The sequence below is a fragment of the Corvus cornix genome, chromosome 1A, assembly GCF_000738735.6.
Source record: "Corvus cornix cornix isolate S_Up_H32 chromosome 1A, ASM73873v5, whole genome shotgun sequence".
Classification (NCBI taxonomy): Eukaryota; Metazoa; Chordata; class Aves; order Passeriformes; family Corvidae; genus Corvus; species Corvus cornix.
Genome location: NC_047057.1, coordinates 68,440,349 through 68,462,645, shown reverse-complemented (window position 1 = coordinate 68,462,645; position 22,297 = coordinate 68,440,349). Strand labels below are relative to the sequence as shown.

Sequence of the window (22,297 nt, the reverse complement as noted above, 5' to 3'; positions counted from 1 at the left end):
GTCTTGGATCCCCTAGTTCTGGCTTCTGGAAGGAAATTTGACACACTTCTGCTTATGTTGCTAACAGTCAGATCCTTTTCAGGCAGTCTGTCACTTTATCCCTTGTTTAAATGTCCACAGGTATGAAATTCAAGGCTGTGAAGTAATCTGGGCTATCAAAGACAAAGCCATTGGGAACACTTTCTTTGATGCAGGAGCAGCTGAATTTCTCATTCCAAAGCTCACTGCTGAAAGCCGGGAGACTCCAATCGAGTGTAAAAGAACCAAGTACACAGTGGAAGGTATGGGGGGTTTAGTTTTCTGACACTGCAGCAGCAGCATTTTGTATTAAAGATAGTCTGAAAATCAGTCAGTTTAGCAGCTTGGAATAAGGCTTGCTGTTATCTTAAATGACATTTCATTCTTCCAAAAACTGAGAGTGAAAAAGCAACATGAAAACCCATCCTGAATTTCTGTAGACGGAATTGAATACAGTTACTTGCAAACTGTAAAAAAGTGCTTACCTTTGTGCCAAATTTATATTCCCTGTATTCCCTCTGCTGAAGAACTTGTTCTATTTTCTGTAATGTTTTGAAGTGAACTATCTCACCATTATATAGGAAGGAGCTGTCACCTACTAAGATACTGGAGGAGCAGATGAAACCTCACAGAACATTATTACAGATGGAGTGAAACTGCAGTCTCAGAAACAACAGTTAACTAGGACTGCATGAACAAACATCACACAAACATATGTAGGACCAAAATCATCACAAAAAGAAGAGCATGGTTCTAGACATCAGGCAGGAAGAAGAAAGATATTACACTTCCATCTTCCCCTTTGGCAGCCAGATGGTATTCTTCTATTAATTGAGAATCCTTGTTCTGAATTTTGTGGACAAGGAAGTATGCACACTAAATCTGATATACTCCATCTCTTTCCTTAAGGAATCGAGGAAAAAGGAAGACCTACAGCAGCATGTGACAAGCTGGGCAGTGCCTTAGGCCCTGACTGGCACGAGGGCTTACACCTTAAAGGGACTAAAGAGGTATGGGTGTAACCTGGCTTTCATATTTGTTTAAATGTTGTGGGCATGAGCATTGTGTAGAGTTTCCTGTTTGCAATAAAGCAGAAATCCTCACATACAATATTTTTCTTCATTTATGAATTCCTTAGCTGTTAGATGTTTGCATCTGTTTCACATTTAAAAAATGCAGGGCTGATCAGTTGTAGACCAGCTAAAGGATGGTTAGGATATTTTGCAGCTTAATCAGTGGTGATTTGTCTGTTGAAGGTGGTGGAACTGTATTTGTGTCGTGGAGAATAAAACAAGGCCCAAATTCACAAAATAATTTAGAGAAACAGGTAACTTTCCAACTTCTGGTTTGATCTCGGAATATGGTTGAAATGTGGGTTGATGTACAGAATATTTTTTCTTTTTACAGTCTTTAGAACAAAAACTTATTATTGTTATCAGAATTTCATTCATGATAGAAAAACAAAGGACTTGCAATCCTGAAAGACAGAAAAGATAGTTTACTTTATTCTGTTAAGTTTTGAACACGCTTCCTTACTGTAAGCTCAGGGGAACTTGAATACATTTTCTGGCATGCCAGAAAAATCTAATTGTTACAGACTTTCAAGGAACATCAGATACATGCTGAAAAAGCAGGTAAATTGCCATTGGCTATGGCTAGATCTGTGCCAAAAGAGGAAGAAGTGTGGGAATTCAGTTAGCGGGCTGGGATATATGCTGGGGGGTTTTCTAGTTTAGTAATGTCAATTTAGGTGAAGATAATACTTGCCATTAACAATCTTGTGATTGCTAATCATTATAATTTTGTCAATCTTTCTTTAGTTTTCTCATAAAGTACATATTGAAATACTGTGTGAAGTAAAGAAAATACACTTACAGCAAGAATTTATCCAGCTGCAGCAGACTTCCTTGACTTTTCCTAAAGGAGAAAAAGATGTAGAACCAGATGAGGGTGAGTGCCAGTGCCGATAAGATGTTGAACATAAATCTGTGCTGGAGCATGTTTGATCTTGTTTGCTGTTTTAAAGCAAATACAGATTTGAAAAATAAATCTTTTATCTCTATAAATTGAGGTCTAGCAGTTTACAGTAATTAAATTTATGGGCTACAATTAAATTACAAAATCTTACGGGTCAGACCCTTTTTTCCACAAAGTAACCAAAATCCTGTATGCAGAATATTCCATCCTTAACACAATCCATTAAAATAATATTTTAATAGTGAAGTTAAAACAGGAGAAAAAAAACACCAACATTTTATATCAAAACTGAAGTAAACCTTCAAAGTAGAGGAAAATACCCCTTTTTCATTTTAATTATGCCTATAATTTCCACCTAATTAAAATGAATATTTAAAATACTATTTTAGTAATCAGTTACTTTCAGCATAAGTCAAATCTGTGACGTTCTTTTTGCTTTTGAGGCACTTCCTGTGCATCTGTAAATTTCTACGCAAAAGAATATTTGGCAATTGCATACTTGAGAGAACACCCCTCAGGATACAGTATTTTCCCCCTACAAATGAGGACTTTAATTGAGGAAAATTCTGAAAAAAGTTATTAGTAGGAGTTGGACATCCAAAATAATTTTTTTTCTCTAGTTCTGAGCAATGGTAAGGAATGTTATAGGTAACCTCTGATAATTTTTTCCTTTTTCTTTTAAAATTTTAATCTTTCTTTACCTATTCAGTTACTTCAAAGGTTTTGTGGGTTTTTTTCTTTTATATCTTATCATAAGACATAATTAATAAAATAATTTGTTGGTTACATTCTAAGGGCAAAATTTTCCCCTTTTTCAGTGTTGTGGCCTGTATATGTGGAATTAACTAATGGAAAAATTTATGGATGCAATTTCATTGTCAGTGCAACTGGAGTTGTGCCTAATGTTGAGCTGTTTCTTGATGGCAATAACGTAAGTATACTGATTTCTTTTGGAGCTTTTCAAGTAAGGTGAAAAAAACTTTTTCAGCTGGTTTATGTTTCTGTTTCGACATGAAACATGGATTGCTAAAGAGTAAATATTGTGCAGCAACTCAAAATAAGGCAGGTTGTGTTGATACTGAGACATCCAATGTGATACAAATGTATTTGATTTGTGGTCTTGGTTTACGATGTTGTTCCCCAGGTGTATATACACCATATATATGCAGTATAAACTGTTAAATTAAGCCTATGCAAAGAGAGAAGAGCATCTGTATAATTGGCTAATGTGGCAAAAATGTAGAATAATTTTCGTGTTAATGCTGTACCATATTCTTACCTTTTAAATCATGACATTTGCTCCTGGAAAGGAAGCAACTATTTCCAATATTTTTGATGTGGGACACTGAGCTGTCAGGGTGCTTGTGTTTATTGAGGGAAGTCACCCTGAGTCAGCACCCTAACATGGACGGGGATCCCGGAGTTCTTAAATGCAGCATGAATTTCCAGGCCTCAAGATCATTCCGTTTCTGTGTTCAGTGTCTGCTCAGCAACAACTAAAACATCCCTGGGTTATTAACACCTGGGTTATTAATATTGTTTTCATCACAAATCCAACAAATAGCCCCATACAAGCTACTACTAAAAAATGATCCCAGACAAAACCAGGATGTTAGGGTGTTTGGGATTTAGTGGTGCCATCTGATTAGGAAGTAACAAGTCTGTGCTCTGGTTAAAGCAAATGATGAAAACATAGATCTGATGTTGAGCCATGAGATATTTCCAGGCCTATGCTATAATCTTAGATCAGGAATTAAGTTTCTGCAATGGTATTTTCTTGCTTGGCAAAAATACAAAGTGATCTCTTTAGACTGGGTGTCCCTGTAACTCACAGTGTGATTTAGAATTTGGCAAGCCCTGTTACTTCCCGACCTAGGTATCAGTAACAGTCCTTTAAAAACCTGTGCTGTGGTCTAGAAATAGTAACAATAATGCTTTGTACTTTCCATGGAGGTCTTGCCACTCAGGATGGTCTCATGTTAAATAGTAACGTAACAGATGATTGCTTAAGGCAGAGGAAGTTGAATGAGTTGATGACTTGTTTTATTGCTGATGTGTGCAAACCCTTCAGTTTGCTGTGGGTGAAGATGGAGGACTGAAAGTAGACAAGCACATGCACACGTCGCTGCCAGATGTGTACGCAGCTGGAGATATCTGCACGGCGGCGTGGGAGCCGAGCCCTGTGTGGCACCAGGTACATCCTCGGATGCTGTGATCCACAGGGAATCACACATCAGTGCACACACCGAGGAGTGAAGGGTTAAGCAAGTGGCTAATCCTCAGTGTGTTGACGACAGAGTTTTATGGAGGTGGCTGGAAACTGAGCTGGCCAGCCCTTCTGAGTATTAAAACCACAAAGTCTGCACTGAGGACAGCAGTGAGTGTGGTTGTGGCACAGTGATGGTCTTGTGACTTAAATCTTTCCAATCTCCTTCAGATGAGGCTGTGGACCCAAGCTCGGCAGATGGGATGGTATGCAGCAAAGTGCATGGCAGCAGATGCTTTAGGGGAATCTATTGATATGGATTTCAGCTTTGAACTATTTGCTCACATTACAAAATTTTTCAATTACAAGGTCAGTACAGTCTGAGTGTTGTAAACCACTGAGTAACATACACTGCTTGCTTATCTTCACTTGCTGAGACTGAGCAGATGCTTTAATATTGACAAAACACATTTCTTTATATAATTAATCCCATCTTAGATTTTCTCCTTTTGTACTAATATGTATGGTATTTCAAGGGGAAGATTTTTGAGTCCGCTGTGTGTTTGCAAGCCAGTGGTGGGGGAGGGACCGTAGAGACAAGTATTTCCCTGTTTGCATCACTTTTGAGGCCTAGAAGTGTTAGCAACAGAAATGCTAAAAGCCACTGCAATGCTGTTATGAGAGCTTTTTCTTTTCCCCTTTCCTTCTGTTAGGTGGTGGTTTTGGGAAAGTACAATGCCCAGGGCTTAGGCTCAGACCATGAGCTGATGCTGAGATGTACCAAGGGACACGAGTATGTGAAAGTGGTGATGCAGAATGGCCGAATGATGGGAGCTGTGCTGATTGGTGAAACAGACTTGGAAGAAACCTTTGAAAACTTAATTTTAAATCGAATGGATCTTTCAGCCTATGGTGAAGATCTTCTAAATCCAGATATTGATATAGAAGATTATTTTGATTGAACAATACCCCATTCCCATTTTGAAAGATACCAAGTAATACATCTTAGAAAACTGTTTTCTCAGGATTACCAGAAATGAGGGATAAATGCAATTCTCTGGCAAGATTTTGGGTTGATCTTGCCAAAATACTGACACAGGTACCAGCTAATCTCTGTTGAGCTGGCTCAGATGAACAGAGAACAGTTTTAGGGCAGAGGGTGCTCAGAGCTCTTAGTACCTGGAATGCGGGTTACAAATATAAGGCCTTATGCCTTTTTTTTTCCCCCCCCATAAGTTTACTTCTGAAATAAATGTATTTTCTACTCAGTTAAGTACAGAACACAAGCTTTGCACAATGAAAGCCAGGATGAGATGGCAGTTGAGAGCAGCTTTTTAACTGCTTGTCCCTTCAGCTGTCCAGGTGTTGGGGTAGAGCTGCACTATTTTGCACAGTGCCAGCCTTGGACAGCAGCTGTTTCATCCTGGCTTTGATTTTGTTCTACCGTTGCTACATGGGAGTTGCTATTTATTTAGGGTCAAATTGGGAAGAATTTATTGTACTCCACTCAATGCAGAGTTGGCAGTACAGATTGAGACTTCTCCCAGACAAATCACTTACATTTTTTTGAGAATGACTGTTTTTAACTAAATTAATTCAATTTTTGGCAAAGGTCTTTAGCTCAAGGATGGGTGAAAGACTATAGGCTTTAGTCACTGTCACAATTTTATCAGAAAAATAAAGATGAAGAGCATGTTCTTAATGATACTTGTTTTTTATTTGTTATACACGTAAGTGTTGGGGGAGGAAGGGAGAAGAACCAAAATGCAACCAGCCAGAACTTGTGTTTGTTAGTGAAACTGAACTTGCCTTTTTGATCTTTGGCTGCAAAGATGTTAAAAGTAAGTAAATAAAATTGAATATAGCACTCAGCATGTGTACCTGAGAATGCTTGCAAGCAGCAGTAGCTGTTGAGTTTTTCCCAGGCTGGCAGGTTGTCTTGTTTGTAAACCTAAATTTAGGTACTTTTGCAAAGCACGGAAGTTATAAATTTCTATCTGAATAACAAGCTAGAGAAATCTAATTCTAAAAGCAACAGACATTTCAAAGGGACAAATACACATAATATTTCACTCATAAATACAGTATTTCACTCAAATATACCACAGTGGGTGTAGGGACACATGTCCTTGCTCAGAACTGCAGAGGTGGCAATGCCCACATGGGCTGGGCCAACCAGCCCTGGCAGAGCAGCAGCTTTGACCCAGCCAGGGCTCCAGAGGAAGGATGCAGCAGCATCCCAGTCTCTGGCTGTCCGATGTCACTCCCTGGGACTGGTGACAGCAGCCACCCTGGGGAAGCTGTGCTGTGGCTGCAGTGGAGTCACTGGTGAAGGAGGAGAGTCACCTGCACAGCAGGCAGAAGGAACAGGAGGTGACAGGGTCTCCAGAGACACTGCAGAGCTAAGGACCACCACAGTCCTGGGCTGCAAAGGAGGGAAACTTCAAGATGACTCTCACAGGAGTAGTGGGTGGAGACTCCCACAGGAAGGAAGTCTGGAAACCTCTGGAAGTCCATCCCAGAAGGCATGATCCTGCCATAGTGTTACTATATAGTACACTTCCAAAAGAGTTAAAAAAGCAACATGGTTTAATACAGGTTTTGTAATCATTGATGTATCCTAAGATATGCACCAATTATTTTGATAGGAAACACTTTTTCCTTTACTACTAGCCTCCTTCTAGATTTGACAGTTTTTAAGAATATTTGTTCCCTGTTCAGTGTTTATTAAATAAAAATACCATTACTAAAGCACAAACTGAACTTACACACTGCATTGTCCATGGAGCAGCAACCATGATTAGATCCTAAATTGTAGTCTGTGACACTCAGTCAATAACTACTGGTTGGTCATTTCCACCTGCCTGAAGCTTAGGCTTCTTTGCTTTTAAGTTAGGACCACAGCTGGGCCGTTTATGTTCCTGTGATTTCTTCACCACTGAATCTTGGACAGTCTTTGATACAGTCTGGGCATTTTCTCTGCTTCCTTTCAAATTTGAAGACTGGGATGGTTTGACCTGTAAGATATAAAGACTTCAATTAAAATTCTAACATTGTTTTCCTTCTTTTTCCATGTTCCCACATAAGAGAGAAGATATGAGGTTGACTGCATTACTACAAAACATATTTTGAGCAGATACCAAATAATTAAATTAAGCTCTAATGGAGAAGATATCTATATAGCAAACCAGTACAGATCTAAATACCTTGAAAACACTTTTCCCGTTTGTTATCCCTTCTATGGTGATCACGTGTCCGTCATTTTTCAGCAGCCGGGCTTTCGGTCCCACCTTCAGGTAGGATATTGTAGCAAAGGCTGTGAAGCTGAAATCCTCCCTGCATGAATTAAATCAGTGTTACAAGGGAAGGCTGGAGACAGAGGCCAGACTATGCAGGGGGAAAAAATCATAGAATCATTAAGGTTAGAAAAGACCTCCAAGATCAAGTCCAACCATCAAGCCAGCACCGCCACTAAACATGTCCTCAAGTGCCATATCCACATGTTTTGTGAACACTCCCAGGGATGGTGACTTCACCACTTCCCTGGGCAGCCTGCTTTGATCTCAACAACTCTTCCCATATTGAAAGGGACACATAACCCTTCACATAATCCATTCTGATGGATGTTCCAAACAGCAGCTTCATTCTGCTTTACCTATCCAAGCAGGCACTCGGTTGATTTAGAGCTACTCTGGCCAACACTTATCACAATTCAGTTTGTGGACCTTTAAACACACAAAAACGCTCAGACATGCACTTGGTCAATCTCTTGAAACACGTGGAGGAAAAGGAAAAAAGATCTAATAAGTCATCTGCTCACCCTCTTAGTAATATAAAAAAAAAGTCAGCTGTATGGAGAGATGCAAAGAAAAATTAAGACAAAATAAAGGGATTAGGTCATTTGTAGATATTCTTGAATTTATAAAATTGTATGAGAAGACAAAACACATAGCACACAGACAGCTTACAGAGGCAGCACTGTTATTTTACTATACTTTCTTAAAATTTTTGAGTAGCATTTTACACATTAGCCAGTCTTTCCTGACTTAGACATTATATGGGCTTTTGCCTTCCTTATGCATGGAATGTGAGTGAGATCTGTATAAACTGCAGGCTTCTCCAAAATGAATCCTGCTGCAGATTTAAACATTCTATCTGAATATAGAAGACCCTAGCTTTTTAAAATTGCACAAGATGCAGCATGTCAAATGTTCCTCCAACTTTTGAAATAGAAATAGAGCAATATTTGAAGCATTTTTAAGAATACATTAAATGCATCTGAAATAAAAACAAGAATACAGAATGCATCCATTAGTGTTATACAGAAGTTACAAGAGAGCAAAGAAAAATGACTACTGAATGTTAAAAAACCAAAACAAAGAAAACAAAATAGTTGTCTTACATACTTCAGATACTGCTGCAGCAATAAATGGGCAATAATTCTCTCCAGCTCCTCTCGAGGGTGCTTGGGTGGAGTAAGTTCAGGCACCCTGAATTTGGACACACCTTTCCCAGACCAGGCATCAATTAATTTCAGTGGGGTGAGTTTCTCACTCATGCTGTCAGCTTGCTCAATGATCTTGATTAGATCCCTGCAGTATCCTGTTACATCCATCTTCTCACATGCTGCAAGTAAAAGTAAAGGAACTAAATAGAAAGTTCTTTGTAGTTATATATAGCTATTAATACATATCTTTGTGCTGTATAATAGCAATACTTTTTTTGTTTTGCTTTTATACTAACTTAACAAATAAAGTGGTAACTTTTCTTCTGTCAAATCAGGATATATGTATACTCACATATTTTTCTCCATTATTGAAACTCCCATCTGACAAACATTTATACTTGTATTTAATGTTAAAAACCAGAAATTATTTCAAAGCATAAAATTTGCAATGTAGCTACTATGTCACTCTAGAACTGGATTCCTTTTCCTCACCCACAGTGTTTATTATGAAAAGATTAGAGAGCACAGAAGAGGTGAAGACTGTGAGACATTTCTTCTCTCAAGACAGATATGGACAAAATGAGACAGACATAAAAAGCAATAATTACATTATAATAATTAGCTTCATGATCAATAACAATTCTGAGCACCAACTCATCAACGTAGTACATAATGATCAGATCATGGCACAGAATTACCTCAACTGACTGACACTAAGGATTAAGTACTGTAAAACAAGTACTACTGCTAAGTTTCCTTAGAGCTTGCTTAAGTATCAAAAGGCCCTAGAGGTGAAGAAGTAAACAGGATATATTTCAACTTCATTTCATCACAGGGCTCCTGCAAGCCTTGGGGACAAGCCAGCTCCATACTCTTCCCAAACTCTGATCCCAGAGTACATTTCAGCTAAGCCCCATTTCTAATTAGGAGATAACAAGACATTGTTACTTGCAAGATTTTGCAAAAAGACTTTTATTATACAATAAAACTGTATAATGAAAAAAAGTTAAATTTTGGTTTGTCTGCTTTACACCCCAGAAACATAGAGGGAAATAAAATCGTTATGAGAACAGCTTTGAATACAGAATTGTTCCTAAGTTTTTTCAAGTGTTGATCACTGTATTATCCAAATGCTTTTTGCAACAGATATGTGTTATGAGGAGACAGTATTTTCCACATATTACAAGAATTCACCTAGTTGGTCCTCAGTAAGATTTAAGGTGATTTTGTGCAACCTTTAGAGATGCCCAAGACCAACTTTCTCTCAGCCCTTTCAGAGCTTTCTTGCTTTCCATGGGGTTTCCCATGTTCAAGTCACAGCACTCACTTTTTAAGTGCAACAATAGATGCTTTGTTCATCTTCTGAGTCTTTCAGCTTTCTGAAATCACAAGCAAAACCTTGAATTAGAGTGCTCAGTTGTTCTGCACACCTGTCATGTGCAGTCCTGACACAGGAACATCTCATGAGCGTGCAGCCCTGAAATCCTCAGGGATTTTTCCAGGCAAGTTGTGAGAGGCCGTGCAAACTGTACCTTCCTCAGAGCCTGAGTGTGACAGTATGACATGCAGGGGCTCCTTCTCAATAAAGCTTTCACACCCAAAAAAATCCTGAAACAAAACCTGACACAACCAGAATCCTTTTAAAACAGGTAAGCCAATCTCCCCCTTGCCCCAGCTTTTCTTTTGGGAACAGGTGAACAGCTGAGCCTGAAAAATACCAAAGTGTCCAACCTCAGGCAAAAAGCCAAACAAGGAAGTATCCTGCTAAACACCCTGAACTTGGCAACAGCAGGCCACCAAAAACTGATGTCCATAACAAATCTGCACCTTGAAAACAGTCAGTAATACAAGCACAGATCCCAAAATTTGCTTATAGTTTTTCTACACAAGGTGTTTCTTTAAATCAACTTTTCCTATGTTCTCTGTCCTTTACCTACCATTCTCTCTACAGCAGTTATCACACATTCTGTTGCAGTTTGCAGAATCCCACACTTCATCAAAGTGGTGGGCTATGAGCACCCGGCGACACCTAAAGAGCAGAGAGCAGAGGGAGGCTATAGAACACAAGTGAATTTATAACACCTCTGTTATACGTCATGAAAATGGCAAAAAAGGTCCCTAGGGACAGCTCAGATCTCAAAACAAGCATGAAGAATTATCACAGGAAAAATCAGAGAACAAATACTGCAACACCAGTATTCCCTATCAGCTGTGCCAATAGGAATAATGATTTAACACTGGTGTAGGAACAGTTTGGTTGAAGCGGAAAAGTATAATCTGCAATTTCAAGAGAATGAAAAATGGTAAGAATATGAACTCATTGTTACACTGAGACCACCAAAGGCTTTACTGGATGCACCAGTTGTCCACAGCACAGGTATACCTGTTTTCCATGAAGTATTCCAGATAGCTCAGTGGAGCAGGTGAAGCATTAAACAGTCTAGCTTAGAGTCAAAACCAAAGCATTCCAGTATTTCCTCTGACTGAAATCCAAACAGTGTTTGTTGACAGATATTTCACCTCAACATAACCACTTCCAGAATTGAATCCTGAAGCTGGCAAGCCCATTCCTGTTTTTGTGGGTAGTTTTGTTTGGTGATGGGTTCATTTTGGTTTTGTTTCCTGTTTTTTCTTTTGGTTTTTTTTTTTTTTAAATGCCCTCTAAAAACCCCAACAAAGCTGGCCTATTTAAAAACTAAGCAACCAAGCCACCACAGTAACTTACTTGTTCATATTTTGGCAATAAGATACCATATCATACAGCTTCTCTTGGCCAACATTTTCCATCACTACCATTGAGCTGATTCTGAATATATCTCCGAACCCGTAATACAAAATGCAGTCAGCTTTTTGGTCATCTCTACCTGCAATGCATTAAAATGAACAGAAAATTAAAACCTCAACCAATTGCCCCTCAAAAAGTTGAAAAGCTTTTCTCCGCATAGACTCAAATCTGCCTTTAAAAAAGTACTGAAACGAACAAGATCAAAAAAACCAAAACACCACAAAATGTTTTTTGGGGGGGGGAGGAGGAGATTGGCCAGAACAGGCATTTAGTGCTGCTGAACATTGATCAATTCTTAAAATTCCCTGCTCCAGACTCCCCATCCTACTTGTATTTCTGAAATTCATACAGTGATTAAACACCATCTAGAGACAATCTGAGCAAATCATACATCCCAGTCACTATACAAAATAAAAAAATGAAAAATTGTATGTCAAATCCATGTCATCTTATTCTGGTAAGCCACAGACGTGATAAAAATCAAGTAATTAAAAAAATGCAGAGTGGAGGTCTAGGTACCCAGACATTCTTTGTTATACTGCAGTAGAGGCCAGGTCATGAATGCAGTTTATATTTACAGCCTCTTTACAGAGGCAGTGTCATTTTACCCTTTGAAAACTATCTCAAAGCCAGGAGACTTTGCACAAATGCCTGGAAAACTGAAGGACAGTTTTACTGGTTTAATGGATGTAAATGGCAACTTCACAAAAGCCACTTCCTAGAATACCTGCACGTCCACTCTCTTGGTAGTAGTTTTCCATGGACTTGCTCATAGAGTGATGGATTACAAACCTCACATCAGGTTTATCAATTCCCATGCCAAAAGCAACTGTTGCCACTACAACCTGGAAAAAAGAAAAAGATTAAGAAATCATCAAGGTACCAAACCACAATTTGTTTAAATGAGACGTAAGTACATGAACAGTATTTACTTAACCTGGATTTGATTTGTTGCCCATCCTTTATGAACTTTGGTTTTATATTTAGCATCCATGTTTGCATGGTAAGTCCCTGCCTTGATTCCCAGTTTCTGCAAACTCACAGTAACTTGCTCAGAATCCTTCTGAGAAAAACAGTACACAATTCCTGCACAAAAGTGAAAGAGGTCTTGTAATGCCTTAAAAAGGCCAAACAATCCCCAATACTTAAAAAACAATTGTGAAAGTTTTATTAGCTTATAAAAGAAATAATTTAAAAACACTATACAGTCTTTGAGCTTGTTTAGTCCATGGTATTGGTATTCATGAAGGAAACTTCAATTATCAGCTTGGACCTGATGGCTAAAGAGGAAATACAGGTGCCAATCCATAGAATCATGGAAGTATCCTATTAATGCTCAAGGAGGACAATGCTTATTAAAGCTACTATAAAGAGGTGCTGCTATTCCTTATGACATCTATGGCATCTCACCTGAGGTTTCAGTTAAATCTGCTTTTTGTCATTAGCCAGGCTGGGCTAAATCAGGGATTATACACAAAGCCATGTGATTTGTGATCATCTTAGCACAGTTTGTGCTCAGGGAGCTGCTCCTCACAGCCACAGAGCTCCAAGCAGAGACAGGGACAGACTGCTGCTCCAGAAACCTGGGTTCTGCTGCCTTGGAAAGATGTCTCTCCTCTTTATTTCCACTACGTAATTTATTGATTACACAAGTCCAACCTTTACAGTTCTGCTTTTATCTACAATTAACCCCATAACACCCATTCTGGGCACTGAGTAACAGATGACCCTTATGATCAAATATGAAAAAACATGTTAAAGATAACAAGTATCCTGACACATAGATACTAAATAACGTGTGATTTAAGAACACAGAGACAACCTTTTCTGAGCTTTGCTTTTCCAATCTTAAAACTTCCTATTATTCTTACCTATGTAAACATTGTTCTACAGACGTCAACATTCCAGTTCAATACTTCAGAAGATACGAGTAAGCAGTAAAGACATTTAAACACCAATGAACGAAGAGAGAAATTATTCAAGGTATGGATCTTATAAATTTAATTTATTCTAATGCTGGATGTTTAATGTATGGTAAAGGCAGAATTTCTCTACATGCTTCAAGATCACTTGAAAACATCCCAATATCCTTGTAATGCTGAAGGTTATGAAAAATAACATGTGTCTTTTTGACACTTTTTACCTGACAGTCCTTTGTATCTTCCATTAATGGTCTTAACTATGTCCTCAATGAAATCTTCGTTATTTGAAGGCTTATGCCGAACCTCAAAAATATATTATGCACAAGTCAGAGTTCAAGTGGGCAAACAGTCTGCCAAAAACCTTTTTTCACTTTTTCCAGTATAATAAACACAACTCTTCTGCCATTTAAAAAAAATTACTATATTCTCTTTATGAACAATCAGATTACAACTCGAAAGTCCACAGAAAAATAAACCCCAAAACAAACCTGCAAGCTTTCCCCACAAAGAACAATAAACAAACCTGTGGCCAGAGTGAAAATACAGCACAACACAATAATTCACAACCTTTTTGCCATCATGGGACATATTTTCCAACAGGTTGAAGCAGTCTGAACCTGCTGCCTGCCTCTCTCCTTCCCAGAGACAGCACAACAGCACTGCAGCCAAAAAAACAGGTAACAAGACCTACCTCATAGTAAAGGTTGGGTCGGTTGAAGGAAGCAGTAAAGGTAATGCACTTCTGAACATGCAAAATGTTCTGAGCATCCTTTAAAACGTGATTGGTAGCTGTTGCTGTCAATCCAATCAAGGGAGTATTGGGAAACTGTCTTTTCAAGATGCCAAGAGACTTGTAGTCTAAGCAAGAAAACAAAAAGGGGAAAGAAAAAGATTTTTCATACCACAAATGCAAACTTAAAAAGACATTCATGTAGATAGTATTTAATGGGGTAATACTGCAATAAATGTTATTACTGCTAAACTACTACAGAACTAGTTTACACATCCAAAGGAAGTAACAAGAAGATTGCACTTGTCAAAAGAGATGCCTTCTAATTGAATTTTAAAGAAGCAATCACAGAATCATTTGGGTTGGAAAACACCTTAAAGACCATCTCGTTCCAACCCCCCTGCCATGGGCAGGGACACCTTCCCTTCCACTACACCAGGTTGCTCACAGCCCCATCCAACCTGGCCTTGAACACCTCCAGGGATGGGGCATCCATAACTTCTCTGGGCAACTGTTCCCATGCCTCACCACCTCACAGAAAAGGATTTCTTCCTAATATCCAGTCTAAATGTACTCTCAGTTTGAAGCTATTCCCCCTTGGCCTGTCACTCCAGGCTCTTCTAAAAAGTCCCTCCCCAGTTTTCTCTTAGGCTCCCTCCAGGTACTGTAAGGCTGCAATTATCAGCCACAATTCAGACGGCAAAAATATATGGAAATATAAATTTTTAAGAAGTTAGAAAAATATGTGTGGCACTGTATTAAACAACACTCAGGTTATTTTGCAGGTCTGTTTTTACGGCTTTTGAGTAAACAGAACTTTTCTAATAAACAAGCAATGTGGAATTTGGATACATAGCTCAGACTGTAATAATAAAAGATGTTAAAGGCTCAGTACTGCCAATCACCTGCTGCCTTAGAACAGAAATGCAGCCAGAGGTACATATCCAAATTCCACACTGCCTGTTGAACTAGCCTGGCTCTTGGCTCAGGCGCCACTTTCTAGCAAAACCGCTAAGAGTGACTTTACAATTAATATTGCTTCAAATCAGGTTTTCTTTCAAAGACAAAGAAACAGTAACCAACAATATTCTATAATCTCCAAGAGAGGAAAAAGACTGAAGCACACCTTCTTTTCCTGTAAGCAAAGGACATTTGTTTCCACTTGCTTTAGAGATGATTAAAATATGCCTCATGAATTTACAAAATGCTCTACCTCTTTCACCGTAGGTGCCAGGGAGTAGTGTACAGAATGACACTTTCATGTAGCAGTAGATTAAAGGTAACTATTGTCCATATTAAAGATGCCAGCTAAAACCTTTGATTTTGTAAAGCTCCAATTAAAGTAAGCTGAATAAGGCATTTTTCAGAATACTGACAGCAAAATCTATGTTGAAATCATCACTGGTAGGGACTTAGCTCCTGGACAATTTGCAAATTAAAATCCTTGAGCTAACACAGGTACTTGTCACACATTAAGAATTTACTTAACACATGAAGAAAGCAGCTGGCCTTATTTCAGGCCCAAGTCATTATGCACTGATGCCTGAAGAACCGTGCAAAAGGCATTTGTGAGGAGCATACCAGGCCTGAAGTCATGGCCCCACTGACTGCAGCAATGCACCTCATCCACAGCGATGCGAGCCAGGCACCCAGCCTGATAAGCCTTCTCCAGCTTGGACATGAACATTTTGCTCTTTGCAATCTTCTCAGGGGTCACATAAATGAGCTTCAGTTTTGAATTCCTGTTCAGCATTTCTGTGTGGACCCACTTCACATGTTCCTGTTCAAAACAAAACGAGAGAGCAGGGGGTAACAAGCTGGGACAACACACTGAGGTTGCCTAGTGTTAAGGCTCTTAAGAGGTGATTAGCAATTCATAAGGTGTAATTAACAGAGACTGATAAACTGTTCCACGGTATTGACCACTACAAGCCTTTGTAGAAGATCACGATATATAAAATGGTCATTTTAATACTTAGAAAATCTGTGATGGAACTTTGAAGAAGCAAAATGTTGAATATGTGTCTTTGCTCCATCGTGTGGTATCAATATTTTCCCAATAAACTATGATGTACCAAACATGCCTGTGATACTGCAAGTGTAAAATAACTCCTTGCACACAACAGTGGTTTTTATTACTGAGTTTTCAGAGTGCTCTGCATCAAAGCAGGCTTCAAGTTTGGCACAAGCACATTTGACTTATCGAATCCAGTGTCACATGCAAGTTAATGATCACGGCCTCCTGCTAGTCAGGAAATAACTGTAAAAGAAGCAATTGTCTAGTAAGAGACTGGGAAATAAGTTGCTTCTTGGCCTCTGGATCAAACAGCTCACCACCCTATAGTAAGAGAGAAATAATTATATGTAAAAGCCTACACTGCTCAACATGGTAGTAGTGGACAAAAATCACCTACTTCAAGTCTAGAAACTGAGTAAAAATGTACAACACACACCAGCCAAAGGTACTTCACATCCTCTAAATAGCTCCAAGAAATCTATTTATTCCACAGAAGGTGTTGGTTCCCATGTGTTGTTGTCAGTAAAACATGAACACAAGATACTTAACCACCTTGCCCATATCACAGCACCCTCCTGGCTGTTGATAGAACAGCATTAGCTGATAAATCTCTCATCCATTCAACATTCACAAGTAACTACACAGAGGGGAGACATCAGCACATACACCACAAAACACGTGAAGTTAAACATACCTTGCTGCTTGAGGCATTTAATAAAGCTGCAGAAATACCAAGCTGTTCCAAAACCATGAGCTGATCTTCCATGAGAGATATCAAAGGACATATCACCAGTGTGAAACCTGTAACAACCAATTGTTGTGCAAACTGAGCAGTTCAGATGTCACAAATCTCCTCTAATTCTTTTTACTGATGTGTCAGCCCTGCTCTGAAGACACTTCCAGATGTAAGCTTAAGCTTCATATACAGCAGCAAATTCCCCTCCTAGATAGCTGGCACGTGAGTGCCAGATCCCATAGGGATAATTCTTATTAAAGGCCCATGGCATGCACCTCCCCACAGGGTCTAGACCACAAACAACTGAGCTGCAACAGACAGAGTATAAAGATATACAAAACAAAACAAGTTGGATATCTGTGTCATGAGGTGCTGATTTACCATAGAACTAAGCAGTGACAGGTAGTGGTAAATTTGGCTTTTGTAAACAAGTAAACTTCCAGTGCAATTGAATGAGTTATTAAAAAAACCTAACAAAACCAAATCAACCAAACAAAAACCACACCAAGTAATGTTCATTCTCCAAACAACTATAAAAGGGAGAAAATAAATCTAATTCTTTATATTATGTCCTTTTTTTTCCCCCTTCCATACCATCAGAACAGACAGCTGGTAACTGGTAACAAAGGCTCTTTCCACCACCCGTAGGCATGACAAGAAATATATCCTTTCCTGCCATTGCAGCATTTACTGTTTCAAGTTGCAGGGATCTAAACTTCTGGAGTTTAAATTTGCTCTGCAGTGCAGTCTTTATCTTCTCATACCATGGAAAATCTGTTAAGGGAAAAAACCAACTCAACAAACACATTTCATAAGCAAATTAAAATGTAAGAAGGAGGAGTAATTTACATATTCAATAACTAAATCTGGCAGCAACACAATTTTAGATCTGGAAAAGTGTTTAAAGATTCAATAATGGCACAGAAAAAGCTCCACACAACCTGAGTCTGGATACACCATTTTCTAGGGTGGACCTTTGAAAACTCAAATTGTAAACACAGTCCACCTCCAGACCAAAGCTCTCATTGCACATGGATGTGAACTAATGTGAAATACTCAAAACAGATGAACTTCAGAGTGCTAATGATCGTGTTAACTCATTAGTCCAAAATTAACTAGAAATTAGAAACCCCCCTGAAAATAAATAAAACCAGACACTGAGCCCTACAAGAGTTACTCAAATGCTTCCCTCATACAAATGCAGCAATTACAAATAGTATAATTGAGTAGGGATACAATTTTTCCATATATTCCATCAGTAATAAGCATTTGTAAAAACAACAAAAAAAAAGGAGGCGGAAAAGTTGTTTAATCTTCCCCAAAATCACCACCCCAACATGCTTGTAATAGGTTTTTCTTTTCTTCAATAAAGAGCTAAAGACTGCATTTTTTAAAGATGAAATACTGTAAAAACTTAAATTATGCTTCCTGATGCATCTTTTTGGTACTATTAAAATTAAAATGCAGAAAAACCGTGGGAGCTCCGGGTTACACCACATGCAATGCAAGAATTAACTCTGGGGCCTGAGGTGACATTGCAAAGAAATTTACAAAGAGCACAGTCAAAATCCAAGGCTCTCTGAAACCAAGAAAAGCCTCCCACTAACTTCCATGAGCTTTCTACTGGGAACAAATTTAGCTGCTGCTCTTGTTCAACGCATACACAGCATCTGATTGCAAAGATACTAATTTTCAAAGCACAGGAAGGCAGAATTAGGCATAGAACTACACAAACCAAGTGATTTTTTCAATAGCATAATTTGCAATGATAAAGTATCAGTATTCTTACATTTGCATAATACTCCTCAAACACATAGATAAATATGGATTCAACTACAACATTAATTTCATTTTTTAAAAAGACAAAAAAGCTTATATATACAATAGATATAGGCATTTCCAAATTGAAAATTAAATTAAAATGGAGAAAAAAAAATATCTGAGTAAAATTTGGCAAGGCATAACATGGCCAAGAACCACCAACTATCCAGGACTTCAGTTAATGTTTAACTTGAAAGACAGCAGCCCTCACACCACCACGAGGCACTTGCCACTTGCACTAATTCTACCACAATAATGTATTCTAGGTTATTTTTGGCAGTCGGCATCCATCTAATTCGCATTAATTTGGTAAGACAATGAGGCTACATAACCCATCACAAATGCCACCAATGTCCTACCCACTCAAGCAAGAGGAAACACAAAACCAGCAAGAAACAACTCTAAGTGCAAAATTGTCAGTTTCAAATCCTGAGAAAATCCAGAGCAATTTGTTTTACTACACAAACAAGGATAAGTATTGCAATATAATTAAAGTATTTAGTATACAAGTATTGTAATAAAAATTTACTCTGGGATTCTAAGAGCAAATCAAATCATGACTTTGCAACAAGCAAAGAATTAAAGTAGTTATAACAGGCCATTCTGACAGAACAGATAATTCTGCCCAGAACAACTCAAGATTAGTATTTAGGAATATCCAGTGAGACAAGTACAAACATTACCCCATTACCTTGGCATGTCAGCCAGCTGATGAAAATTGAATAGGACAATACCATTATCCAAACAAAACTCTGTATAAAGTGCAATTTCCTCTACTGAATTAGATCACCTTTCTGCTAAAATATTAGAATTTGAATCTGCAAACCTTTTTTGTTCCATTCCTCAGCTGAGGTTTCAGTGTCTTTACTTCCACCTGCCTCCAAGTCTCCTGAGGACTGTTTTATCAGATTCTTTACTCTCATCTTCTTTTGAAGGAGTTCCTGCTGCTTATCCACAAGCTCCTGTATCTGCATCTCCACTGCTTGCAGCTCATTCTCAATGGACACCAGCACCTCCTCTAGCACTGCAAGGAAAAGCAAGAAGAAGGCACAGTAGAGACTAGTCATGTGCTGATGCCAGTTTTAATTATATTAATTGTACTCCAATCCCAACGTAAGCATAACACAAAGAAGTTGTTAATAGAAAGCATTTATTTACATGTGAGAAGCAACATTAACCTCAGCAAGTCAAATTCTTCTGGAGCTGAAAACAGGGCCATTAGCAAAAAGCTAATGTTTCATGCACCAAGATCTCCCTCCTGCACAGAACAAGAGGATCTGATGAACAACAAGGTTTGGATATAGCAGAAAATGCTTTTACAAACACAAGCCATCGTTCACCTGAAAAAAATGAAGGAAACACTCCTCAAAAGCTTAGGTTACACACGTGAATCTTTAGCAGGAATTTGCCTCTTTCCATCCCAATAGGCATGTGTGTGAATTGCAGATTGTGTTCTAGAAGCCAATCCCCAGAGTTTAAAAGAATAATTAACACATACGCCTGCATGCCAAGCATGTATCACTATTTCAGAGCCAGGTCAGAAAAGCATAAGAAGAAATTACTTCCTCCCCCACACCCAGAAAACCCAAGAGATTTTGGTCCAACCAGAGGAGATATGGTAATATGGTTATGGAAACAAAAATGTGTGATATGGAAAAAATATCCTCATTTCAAGTGGCACAAAATGGTGACAAGTTGTCTTCCTAAATGCCCACTGCTACTCAGCAGAAAAGAGTTACAAATATCTTAAAATACGAAGCACATTTTCAAAATATTGAAAACCAAGTAATTTCCTTGACAAACTTGATTTTCATCATACAATAGCTTGGGTTGGAAGGGACCTTAAAGCTCATCTTGTTCCAACCCCTCTGCCACTAGAACAGGTTGCCCAGAGCCCCATCCAAACTGGCCTTGAACACTTCCAGGGATGGGGCATTTTGGGTTAGTTTTACCTAAGAAATAAAAAGTTTTCCAGTAAAAGAATTTTTTTCCTTCAAATCTTAAGTACAATAGCACAGACCTCACAAACTCTTTTCTACATACCATAAATTCATATAAATAACAATAAGTAACATCAGGTGATTGTGTCTGTTAAACAACAGCAAAATGAACATATGGAATATTAATTGTGGATTACCTGCAACAGCTGTCATCTTTAGAGATTAAAGAATGTTATCCTTAGGAGATCTTATTTAACCAAGCAACTGTCACTAAAAAGAAAATGAAATAAATATATCTTAAAATATATTTTATAAGGCAACCTTCTCAACTTAGAACAAATTTACTGCAGGAGATTCTTCATTACCAGAGCTGTTAATGTAACAGTTTAAGAACTGGTTAATTTAATTTGCTTATGTAAAGAAGCTCCACTAGATGACAACTGCTTTCTCCCTTCTGCAAAATGGATGAACACAAACTCACAACCAATTCCACAACTCACCAGGCTTCTAAATGAATCCAAGTGAATTTTGACCAAGTCATAAATTTCCTGCAAGAAGAATGCTCTAACGTAGACCAGTCACTCACCAAGTGTCCATTATCTTTTTTGATCTCTTCAAAGACCATTTTACAGAAGTCTGAACACATTATGTTGTGCCCCTTAGAAAGGGAGCCACCATAAGACCTAGAGGACCTGTTAGGAGGAAGTGAAAATGTGGTTTGGTTCAGAGAAGGGGGATTGATTTTGAATAGATCATCAGTGAAATGAACATAGAATTCTATCTATTGGCTCATTTTTTGAGCAACAATCTTCGTCATATTATACGTTAACAATACCAAAGTCAAGAAACTTGATGTTTTCTCTCTGTTATTGAATTTTGAACTATTTATTACATAGATAGAAGCAGAGTCTAATGGAAGGTAAAAGGGAATAAATTCAGCAGATCCTCACTATCAGCTGATTCCACCATAACAAAGATCTTCCCCGCTCCTATAAATGGAGGAGGAAATATATATTAAAAATGATGTGTGAATAAAACACTTCAGCATCACCCAGGGCCAGATCCAGACGCCTCTTAATCCCCTCCAGGGATGGTGACTCCACCACATCCCTGGGCAACCTACTCCAGTGTGGGAATATTCATACGCATATAGTGTGACTATTATATGGAACAGAGACACGAAGATATATAGTGAACATATACATTGGAATATCCTCCGCACTCCTCACCCACACGCCAGCCGCGGGCACGGTGCTTTTCAGGCCGGAAGCACCTACTCGGTAGGGCTGCAGGGCGGGGATAGATGGACGGACGGACGGAGGCTGCGGACGGCAGGCAAGGAAGCCCCTGCTCGGCGATGCAGGATGGAGCAAGGGAAGGAGATTGCTGGGGGAGGCAAAGAAGCACCTGCTCAGGGAGTGCAGGGAAGGGAGGCACTTCCTCGGTGGATGCAGGGCGGAGCGGGACGGATGAAGAGATAGAGACTGCCAGGGCCAGGCAGGGGACGCCACCGCGCCTCGCTGCTGTGTCCTCCCGTGCGGCGGGCTCAGGCCTGGCTCGGACTGATAGCTCCCACAGCTACCCCAAGGGTTAGTACCAGCCGCGCTCCCGCGCCTTTTATCCCTTATCCCTCACCCTCACCCGCCCCGCGCCCCCGCTCCCACCTGTGCCGCGCGCGCCGGCCCCGCCCCTTCCGCC

General features: G+C 39.1%; 2 protein-coding genes across 10 annotated transcripts in view; one reads left to right on the top strand and one right to left on the bottom strand.

The window, feature by feature from the left end:
• Positions 1-6,072, top strand: part of PYROXD1 (pyridine nucleotide-disulphide oxidoreductase domain 1) — a 12,015-nt gene extending 5,943 nt beyond the window's left edge. Inside the window, exons 6-12 of the mRNA XM_039570781.1 lie at positions 121-281; positions 928-1,028; positions 1,839-1,968; positions 2,814-2,926; positions 4,067-4,189; positions 4,433-4,570; positions 4,915-6,072. Of these exons, the coding sequence (XP_039426715.1) occupies positions 121-281; positions 928-1,028; positions 1,839-1,968; positions 2,814-2,926; positions 4,067-4,189; positions 4,433-4,570; positions 4,915-5,163 (1,015 nt within the window). The 3' untranslated portion in view covers positions 5,164-6,072. The remainder of the gene's footprint in view (positions 1-120; positions 282-927; positions 1,029-1,838; positions 1,969-2,813; positions 2,927-4,066; positions 4,190-4,432; positions 4,571-4,914) is intronic.
• Positions 1,502-22,297, bottom strand: RECQL (RecQ like helicase). Of its 9 annotated transcripts, none has more exons than XR_005604460.1 (16): positions 21,186-21,291; positions 20,797-20,869; positions 19,486-19,683; positions 17,433-17,612; positions 16,797-16,903; positions 15,667-15,865; positions 14,047-14,213; positions 13,577-13,658; positions 12,371-12,519; positions 12,161-12,278; positions 11,374-11,512; positions 10,586-10,677; positions 8,608-8,827; positions 7,408-7,537; positions 6,970-7,218; positions 1,502-2,033 (listed from the first exon to the last, which is right to left on the bottom strand). XR_005604460.1 is itself a non-coding variant. In XM_010404219.4 (16 exons), the coding sequence occupies exons 3-16, from the start codon at positions 20,810-20,812 to the stop codon at positions 7,030-7,032; spliced, it is 1,986 nt and encodes a 661-aa protein (XP_010402521.1). In that variant the 5' UTR covers positions 20,813-20,869; positions 21,186-21,291; positions 21,829-22,226; the 3' UTR covers positions 5,900-7,029. The 9 variants fall into 9 exon arrangements, 8 of the variants coding, with proteins under 8 accessions (XP_010402521.1, XP_020440449.1, XP_039426713.1 ...); XM_010404219.4 differs by lacking the exon at positions 1,502-2,033 and adding an exon at positions 21,829-22,226 and having other exon boundaries at positions 5,900-7,218; XM_020584860.2 differs by lacking the exon at positions 1,502-2,033 and adding an exon at positions 22,007-22,226 and having other exon boundaries at positions 5,900-7,218.